Below are 10,000 nucleotides of genomic sequence, written 5' to 3' on the forward strand. Positions count from 1 at the left end.
AGCGGTAGAAGCGATAGAGTATGTCCGTTAAAAGCAGAATGCAAAGATTCCCATTGTCTGTGGCTTTTGTCGGTGAATCGCATCATAGCTAATTTGCATAATATTCTCTCAAGTCCAACTACAAACTGTCGCTCAGGTCGCTCGAAACGCTTTTGTTCGCCAGCAACTCATCACGAAGTCAATTACTTTCGTCACTGGACTCAAGTCAAGTCGTGCTTGGTCTATTCATGCCATAAGTGTACGTAAGGGATAACTGCCGACGAGGTGACCGTTTCCACGAGGTTAATGGCGACACGGCGGCTCCGAACTTTAGCGACGCGCACAGCACGGAGACAAAGTTGCCTCCGCCAAGCCATTAATTTCTATAACCGGTCGACCTCGTTAATCTATTATTGTCTGTAAAGTTGTAGGAACCATGTACTATCAAGATAGAATGTTGCTGTTGCTTGACGCGCCTAGAATCTTCGCTTGGTAGCCTGCCGACGCTGTGATTATTTAATTTTCCTTTGGCCCTATACCACGGTGGGATGGAAGTTTAAAAACAAAAACTTGCGAAGCATTTCTACATGCTGAATCGACACATGTCGCATCACGCGTCTATTTCCCCCTGCTGATCATCACAGGCTACCTGTCAACTTCGTGCGTAAAAGAGAGAGAGAGAGAGACGTGTTCCTTCCCCACAAGAGGAGAGTAGCCTAATTAAAAAAGGGATGTTTTCGGATCAATAACAAAGGGAAGGCAGTGGGAAATAGCCTACATTTTAAAAACCATGGGAGTGGAGCAGATGACGAGGTGACTCGTTTCGATACAATTGATGGCGAGGCAGGTGCTTAGAATTTCGGTAGCCTACAGGGTATTTTTGTCATCTATTGCTAGGCCTATCTGTAAATTTGTAACCAATGAATTATGCCAACTGCAGAATATTTAGTGCGCACGTAATCAGGCGCGCCTCTATCAGATGCATGTAGTAGAACTTTTAGGGCGACAGACTTGACAACCAAATGCAATAGAACTGACGACTGGCTCTTGGCTTGACAACCAAATGCGATAGAATTAACGACTGACTCTTGACTTGATAAACAAATGCGATAGAACTAACGACTGGCTTTTTGGCCATAGCAACCTGCAGTTTAGAATTAGTAACCTAACTTAGTCGCATGTTTGACGCCTGACAGGTTATAGGGAATTAGTTGCAACCCCATCAGCCAATCAGAAAAGAGGATTCAGTTGCGTAGGCAGATAATGTAATGTATTGCAACGTTGTGTGATTTCTGCTTCATGTCTTTTCAACAGGCTTCATCCTGGGTGTGCTGCGCTATCTGCAGTTGAAGCAATGTCCCTGTGGCAACGTAGGCAGTCTGTTGGTAATCTCCCTTGCCTGCATTGGCATGACGCTCGTCGGCAACTTCCAGGTACACTAAACACTGGGCCATCATGGGTAAGCGGTCATGGTGTCAGACTTGTAGCCCAAAGGTTGCCGTTTCGACTCCCAACCCACCAGGTTGGTGGGAGGAGTAATCAGTGCTCTCCTCCATGACTGAGGTACCCTGAGCATGGTACCGCCCCACCGCACTGCTCCCGTGAGGTTGCACAGGAGAGGCATGAAATGCAATTTCGTTGTGTGCAGTGTGCATTGAACACTTGTGTGCTGTGGAGTGCTGTGTCACAAATACAATGGGAGTTGGAGTTTCCGAGGTAGGCTTTCCCCTTAGTTGGGAAGGCATTGGGGGGTGGGTGTTCAGAAAGGCACTGTGTAATGTCATAGTAGTGTAGTACTATGGTGTAGAGGTGTCAAAAGTAACTGTAAAATAAAATAAAATAAAATAAAACAGTTTCACAAGTGTAAGATATGAGATTGTTGAATGACCCAGAACTGATATTGTTACTATTACTGTTGCTGTTATCTGGTAAAAGCTGACTTAGAAGGACACCCCCCACCCCACTGTAGGTGTGGTGGCCCAAACCCCTGGGGTGCCACTGGCTCCAGCAAACAAAAGGACCTCGGACACCTCCCCAACTGTATAAAAGCCTATGATAATGAGCCCCTCTTCGAGACCCTTCTCCCACATGCACAAGTTGTGTGTGCCTACCTCTCTCTCTCTCTCTCTTTGTCTAAACCTTTTGAGGCATCTTGGATTTGACTGCGTCCTATGTAACCTACAGTACAGTAGCCTTGAGTTAAATGTAATGTTACCTTGCAGTTGATAATTAAATTGTCATATATAACATTCATTCATTTGCATCTCCTCATCTGTATCATGCCATTTGCCTTTCCTGTGTCTGAAGTTAATACTGCTTCTGTTTCAAATGGCAACTCCTGGCTGTCGTTGGCTAGGAATAAAGTGGAGGGAAAAGTTATACTTTTACACAAGTAACTTCAAACAGTAGACCCATGTACTTGTCTTACGATCAGCTAACTCTGCACTGGTTGGATCATGTTTGTGTCCTTGTTGTCTCTGTGTCTCTGAAGTAGTCAGACAATAGACCGGTACGCTATTCTACTGGCTGCAATTTCTCATCCTCTGTGTGTGTGTGTGTGTGTGTGTGTGTGTGTGTGTGTGTGTGTGTGTGTGTGTGTGTGTGTGTGTGTGTGTGTGTGTGTGTGTGTGTGTGTGTGTGTGTCACCCCCAGCTGTCTAACCATCTGACGCTCCATGACGTTGGGTCCCGGATGGCCTTTGGGCTGAGTATGCTGTACTGCTGGGTCCAGTCTGTCATCACGCTCAAGGCAGAAGGCCGCAGCATCGTCGCTATCCTACGATTTCTGATGTCCGCCGCCGTCACCATCTGCATGCTACTCTGTATCCTTCATTGTCTGTGTGTGTGTTTGTGTGTGTGTGTGTGAGAGAGAGAGAGAGAGAGAGAGACAGAGACAGAGAGACAGAGAGACAGAGAGAGAGAGAGTGCATATGTATGAACGTGAATTGCTGGGGTATATCAAACCGTAGGTCAAAAATCGTGGTACAAACTGAATCGTGAGTTGAATGTATCGTTACAGTCCTAGTAGAGTCACAGTTGAACTGTAATTGTTGTTGTGGTTGTGGTGCGTTTCCTTAACGCTTCTCCTCTCTCCAGACGATATACCGTATATCGTTATCGCAATATAAAGTAATCCATATAGCGATATATATACATGTCTTTACCCTTATTATATAGGCCCCCTATGTATTCATATTCATATCCATATCGCCCAGCACTAGCTGTTTCCTTTACACGCCTCCTCTCTCCAGACTTCTCCCTACCGGTCCATGGGAATCTCATGCATGGGGCGCGTGCCCAGTGGGCCCTCGTCATGCTCTTCCTCCTTTTCCTCTCCTCCTTTGCCTTCGAGTTACGGCACTACCACTTCCAGATTGACTGCATGGACGACCGGGAGCAGCCCCACAGCCACTAAGAAACCCTCTCCGTCCCTCAGCTAAAGGTCTGCAACGGGACGAGACTGCCACGGGAACCGCAAGAGGCGGCGCCAAAGCTCGTGTGCTCGTGGGAGCGGGACATAGACATTTTCTCTGGAATCTCGCAAAGTGCATTTGCATTAAAATACCATTGTTTCATAAAATGATTAAAATGTCTATTTTATAAGTGCCAAATGTTGTCTTTATTATTTGAGGAAGATATACTGTATGGTATGATGGCATATCCATGTGAGAGTCTGTGTATGTTCAGGCCGGAAGTGTAATATGCCACCGTACAGTAGGGAAAAACATTAGTGGCCTCTCTACCACTGTCAATTTAATTTTCAAATTAAATTTAATAATTTTCAAATGGTTATTTTTGACCTGTTTATGTATTGGGGTGGGTAAGAGGAAGGGGGGCCATTCAGAGTTTTTTGTCCCGGGCCCACCCAAAACTGTCTTCGCCGCCTTCAAAAGTTACTGTGCCGCCTTCAAAAGTTACTGTGCCATAGGGGTGCGCAATAACATCGTCATGATCATGTATCACGATATACTGTAATTTTACACATTTACTGAAGTAAACATCGCAACAATAAACTGAGACTTATAAACTACAACAATACTATTGTTAGGGTTGCCAATCACACCCGCCATGACGATTCAATTCTATATTAATTTTTAGTCCAACGATTCGATTAAATTATATTTATGTTTTCTGTATTATTTTTACCTTATGTGTGAAATGTTAAATAAATCAACAAAAGCGGAAATACGTGCATACATTTCATTTGAGGGGGATCTTTATCATGGTCCATATTATTATTACTGCATGAGCAAAATAAAATGCCTCACAAAACGAGTGCAATAATTACAAAAATCGATGAATCGATAAATAACGATGAATCGATTCTCTTGTGGAGGAATGGATTAAAGTGAATCGTGGCTGCAGGATCGATGCATTGATTCAGAACGATTATTATTTACACCCCTATCAACTGTGCCGACAGCAACTAAAGCAGGGAGCTTTCCCACACACTCCACCTTCAGCCCTCTATAACAGTGGCCAACATATCAGCACAGCATCCAACAGTACCTGCAGCACACTTATGTAAGCTCACCACCTCACATCACGACAGAGGACAGATGTCCAGAAGGAGACACTGACCAATTACAGCCACCCTTTACCCTTGACACATCACACCATACAAAACATTGCATTAGCAAAGTATTCAGACCTAGTTTATGCAACATTGCCTCACAACAGATAACAGATTTAGTAATGCATTTTTAAACGCAGCTTTTGTAAAGGCTATGCTGTTGTTAGTGTGCCTGACTGTCTGCTTGTCTGCCTGTCTGTCTATCTGTCTGGCTGTTCGCCTACCTCCCTGCCTGTCTGCCTGTCTGCCTGCCTGCCTGTCTGCCTGCCTGTCTGTCTGCCTGTCTGTCTGCCTGCCTGTCTGCCTGCCTGTCTGTCTGCCTGTCTGTCTGTCTGTCAGCCTGCCTGTCTGCTTGCCTGTCTGCCCATCTGCCTGTCTGCCTGCCTACCTGCCTATCTCCCTATCTCCCTGCCTGCCTTCCTGCCTGCCTGCCTGCCTGCCTGCCTGCCTGCCTGCCTTCCTGCCTGCCTGCCTGCCTGCCTGCCTGCCTGTCTAACATGCCTTTTCATCAGCTAGTATTTGCTACAGTAGATTAGCTGGGGGAGTTTAAAGTGGCTTTACTCTAACTCTCTCTAACTAGGCTATGGGATATTATAGACCACTCTCACAGCTACCCTCAACACAGAGGCATATAAACAAATAAATGGGGCTTCTGGTTAATCATATTATATTCACTGGCAGATGGCTAGGGCTGCTGTCCCAACACACAGATGTAGTGTAGTGTATGGGTCCTGCCGCAGCTGGAGGGGAAAATAATTTACTGTGTGTGTGTGTGTGTGTGTGTGTGTGTGTGTGTGTGTGTGTGTGTGTGTGTGTGTGTGTGTGTGTGTGTGTGTGTGTGTGTGTGTGTGTGTGTGTGTGTGTGTGTGTGTGTGTGTGTGTGTATGTGCACTACTGGCATTACAGAAAGTACCACAAAGCAAACACTGCAACACTGCCTCTGCTGATACCTCACACATCTGTGTGTGTGTGTGCGCGTGTGTACATTACATCCAGAATAAAACGTTTAGAGGATGTCTGGCTGGACTGAAATAGTGGAGTACACTGCAGCTACACATCACATTAATGTTAATAGAGGGAGGACACAAAGTGCTGAATACATTTGAAAAGAATACAGCACACCTGCCCCCATATTGACTAATACCTGCCCACATATTGACTTCTGTAGTAGGTATGCCAACTGCATCCAGGGAAGAAGACATTATTATTATAGTGCTCACAATATGGATTTGGATCCACTACATCAGAAGCTATTAGAGAATGCCAGACTTCTTGGACATTGCTTGGAAATATTCTTTAGAAAATAAATAAAACGTTTAACCCATTAAGACACAGCGTTATCAATTTGTTGTTACCAGAATGGCAATGACTGAGTCATAGAGCATTACTAAGGGCCGTGTGTTATGTCATAGTAGAGTAGTACCAGAGAGAGTAGATAAGAGAGAGGTTCCATGGCCCCATTGTTTCCGGGTTCTATTATTGCAAGGGGGAGGGGGGGAATCCCCCTTTAGGCAGACCTAGGCAGACCTAAGGACTGTTCTATTCAATGCTAGGAGTATTATGACACGCCCCTTTAGGCAGACCGGAACCTGGTCGCGTTAGGTGCCCATAGCAACCAATTACAATGGCATATCTCTATATACTTAAAGAATCTCTGGTAGTACTATGGTAATTAACCTTTCAGTGACTATTACAGCATTCCTCAGATGGTACGGCATGCAATAAGGGGCTATGACCTATACCAGGCAAACATGACCATTTTCCCGATGTCCACTTGTGTTTTGTATTGGTGTTCGAAACAGAGCACATGAAGCCTTCTACCGCTGGACACAAATGTAGCCTGACTGTCCTTGGATAAAATAAAGTGGTCTGGAGAATTGGCGCTCAATAGCACAACAACAGCAACAGCAACAGCAACAACAACAGCAGCACAAAGTGCCTAGGCCCATCTTCCATCTTTTATTCCCTCTGTGGCCAAACTCTGGAAAATGAAATGTCTTTGGTAAGCACACAGGCTCAGCCTTGGCAGCATTCATACGTCTTCTGCTGTGTGTGTGTGTGTGCGTGTGTGTGCGCGTGTGTGTGTGTGTGTGTGTGTGTGTGTGTGTGTGTGTGTGTGTGTGTGTGTGTGTGTGTGTGTGTGTGTGTGTGTGTGTGTGCACGTGCTCTGTGTGTGTGTGCGTGCATGCGTGCGTGTGTGTGTGTGTGAGTGTGTGTGTGTGTAGGACCTCGTCCCTCAGTCTCAGAGGCTTGACATCAGGGTCGAACAAGAACAACCGAACCAATTTACTGGAAAAAACAGAGGACCGGACTGAGAAATGACCCGTTTTGGTCAAAAATCACACAAAGGCACCCAGACATATACGTACATACCTACAGACCAAAACACACACACACACACGCTATGCACATGCATCGTCATAATCATCACCATCATCATCATCATGAACACACATACACACACACACACACGTGCATACCGTCATAATCATCATCATCACCATCATGAACACACACACACACAAGCACGCACGCACGCACACATGCACGCACACACCTCTGACCTGAGTTGTGCCTGGCACCTTCCCATGGAAGTCATGAGAAATACACGTCTGAATCCAAAGGGCCAATGCAGTAGCAGTGAATACTCTGTAAGCCAGGGTCCCCAACTTTTCTAGGTCTGAGGGCTACCAAGGGCTATCCGGGGGCTACTGAGGGCTACCCGAGGGCTACTTATGTTCAAAATCCTCTACTGATATCTTGGAATTATTCTCAAATCACACTATTACTGAATGATAATTTGTTTATAGGTTGTAAAGAATAAATAATCTCATATTTAAATCAAGAAAATCATTAAGTAAGGGTTAACGTTCGGCGAGAAGGTCGCTACCGTGGAATAGCAGCACGACAGAGAGAATCTTTAGACCCCGACGCGGAGCGGAGGGGTCTTGTTCTCTCTGAAGTGCTGCTATTCCACAAAGCGACCGACTCGCCGAAAGTTAACCCGCTTATTATATGGATATACTTAAATGATTCACACATGCGGGGACATTTCTTTAGACCTATTTAATGTTAAGATTGTTGCTGCGCAAAACAAAACAGTGCCGTTGTGGAACACCACTAGGCAACAGCTAGGTAGGCTAGCCAGGACAACAGGTGTTGTCTATCACAGCAGCTGATTAGAGTGACAAAAGACCGGACCCCCTGCGGAGTGATATGAAACATTCGCTTTAGCCACTGACTTGTATACAAGCCAGTGGCTTTAGCAGTGAACCAGAGAGGCTATGAGTGAACGTCTTGTTGCCATTGACAGCGGTAGCCAGGACAACGGGTGCTGTCTATCACAGCAGCTGATTAGAGTCTTGTTGAAAAGTCGCTTTAGCAGTGAAAAGTCTTGTTGCCATTGACAGCGGTCTGTTATAGACCAACCCGTCCGTTATCGAAAAATAACAGACGTCCGAACGTTGGGGAGCCCCGTTGAAATGAATGGAGCATTCGACAGATGACGTCACAACCATATAATAACTGTGACTAAAATCTGGTAGTCGTCACTGTTTATTAACATCCCTGTTGGGCACCTCAGAAGCTCCTGGAGGACTACCTGGCGCCCGCGGGCACAACGTTGGGGACACCTGTAAGCTGTATACACCTCTCCATCTATGAGTCATGACCAAGAACCTACCCAATTGCTTCCCCAACCCTTAAATCCTGAGAAATAAAAAGCGATGTGGGCATCAAAGTTTTAACCCATTAAGACAATTCAGTAAACATTTGCTGTTACCAGACATGCAATGATCTGGTAACCGCAATCAGCTGGTGAATGGTGTATATCTATGCATGTACATGTGTTTTGCCTGAGCATACTGTGTTGTTTCCCTCACCTTATAGCCGGCCCCCAGCTGGTGAATGGCGAATATCTGTGAGGGGTTGAGGGCCTCGCTGAAGACGTAGATGGCGCCCAGCTGGCCACAGAACACGCGGTTGGCGTCCGCCGTCTCAGAGGAGCCCAGGAAGCACTTGTCATAGCTCTGAGAAGACAAGACAAGAAACAGACACACAGGGGACATGACAGGAAGCACTTGTCATAGCTCTGAGAAGACAAGACAAGAAACAGACACACAGGTGACATGATAGGAAGCACTTGTCATAGCTCTGAGAAGACAATACACAGACACACAGGGGACATGTCAGGAAGCACTTGTCATAGCTCTGAGAAGACAAGACAAGAAACAGACACACAGGGAACATGACAGGAGCACTTATCATAGCTTTGAGAAGACCAGAAACAGAAGTAGTAAATGATACATGTCCACAACATTGTTAATGCTCCCAGTTGTTTAATGGCACATCACGTGGGTTTTTGAACAGATTTGCCATGTTAAATTATAGGCTTTTTAAATATTTTTTCTCAAATCTGCTTTTTCCTTCTGTTTTTATGGAATTACACTTCACCCGGTATAGATGAGCACCTGAGTAACATCTGAGCATGTCAAGTCCTTTTACTGTCTTCTCAGGGAATAACATGTTCTATTTCATCCCAGAGAGTCAACAAAAATCAGGGTAGATACCAGAATTTGAATCTGATCAGTGGTCAACCTAAAATGGAGCACATTTTGTCGTTGCTGTTTGGCTGCCAACTGATTATACAATTAGTTTTGCAGTTGTAATGGCAGACTTAGCAGCACAACAACAACCTCTTGTTTTCTGGTTCATTAGTGAATCTGGTTTCTATTTATCCAAACTGCAGAGGGAAGTAAGTGGGTGCCAGACAGCAATTAAGCCAACACAGCAATTAGGGAATGACAGTGCGCAACAGCATAGCTAGGTTAGCATGCTACTGGGGTTAGCCCCCTTTTTTTTCTCATTAACGCTTTGCGCACAATGATGCTGTTGCCAAGGAGCTGATCTTCCAAGCTGCCTTCTAAGATAGATAAAAGTGCACACACACACACACACACACACGTGCGCGAGGCGCACACACACCAGACATGCACGCGTAAACACGCGCAAGCACACACACACATGCACGCACGCACACGCACGCACGCACACACACACACACACACACACACACACACACACACACACACACACACACACACACACACACACACACACACACACAGATACGCACACACACAAACACACACACAAACACGCACACACACACACACACACCACAAACACACTCACACACACACACACTTGGCTTCGTTTTTAAAATGAGTTGTTCGTGCAATCCACGGTGGCCTCATCTTCCTCTGCATCTTCATCTTCATCGCTGCTTGCTCTCAGAGTAGATGTGTCAGCCGAGATAATGGGTAAGATTACACACCCAAACAGGCTGACGAGACGGTAACAGTTCTGGAGGTGGCCCAGACAGTGAGCGGCACCAGTGCTGTCAGCCTGCCAGGCTGTGACTATGCATGAGTCAGACAGGCAGACAGAC

General features: G+C 45.8%; 2 protein-coding genes across 4 annotated transcripts in view; one reads left to right on the plus strand and one right to left on the minus strand.

Annotated features, from left to right (window-relative positions):
• LOC134453572 (transmembrane protein 150C-like) overlaps positions 1-3,492 on the plus strand; it is a 10,400-nt gene extending 6,908 nt beyond the window's left edge. For 2 of the 3 annotated variants that reach the window (XM_063204350.1, XM_063204349.1), the window contains exons 5-7: positions 1,294-1,412; positions 2,632-2,800; positions 3,230-3,492. In XM_063204350.1, the coding sequence (XP_063060420.1) occupies positions 1,294-1,412; positions 2,632-2,800; positions 3,230-3,393 (452 nt within the window). In that variant the 3' untranslated portion in view covers positions 3,394-3,492. Of the gene's footprint in view, positions 1-1,293; positions 1,413-2,470; positions 2,513-2,631; positions 2,801-3,229 lie in introns of those variants that run through there. The other variant, XM_063204351.1, reaches the window with a different exon arrangement.
• The window catches only part of LOC134454832 (neurobeachin-like), a 716,394-nt gene that overhangs the window by 561,217 nt on the left and 145,177 nt on the right, over positions 1-10,000 (minus strand). Inside the window, exon 8 of the mRNA XM_063205991.1 lies at positions 8,433-8,579. Coding sequence (XP_063062061.1) covers positions 8,433-8,579 — 147 coding nt within the window. The remainder of the gene's footprint in view (positions 1-8,432; positions 8,580-10,000) is intronic.

This window comes from Engraulis encrasicolus, chromosome 8 (genome assembly GCF_034702125.1).
Source record: "Engraulis encrasicolus isolate BLACKSEA-1 chromosome 8, IST_EnEncr_1.0, whole genome shotgun sequence".
NCBI classification, from domain to species: Eukaryota; Metazoa; Chordata; class Actinopteri; order Clupeiformes; family Engraulidae; genus Engraulis; species Engraulis encrasicolus.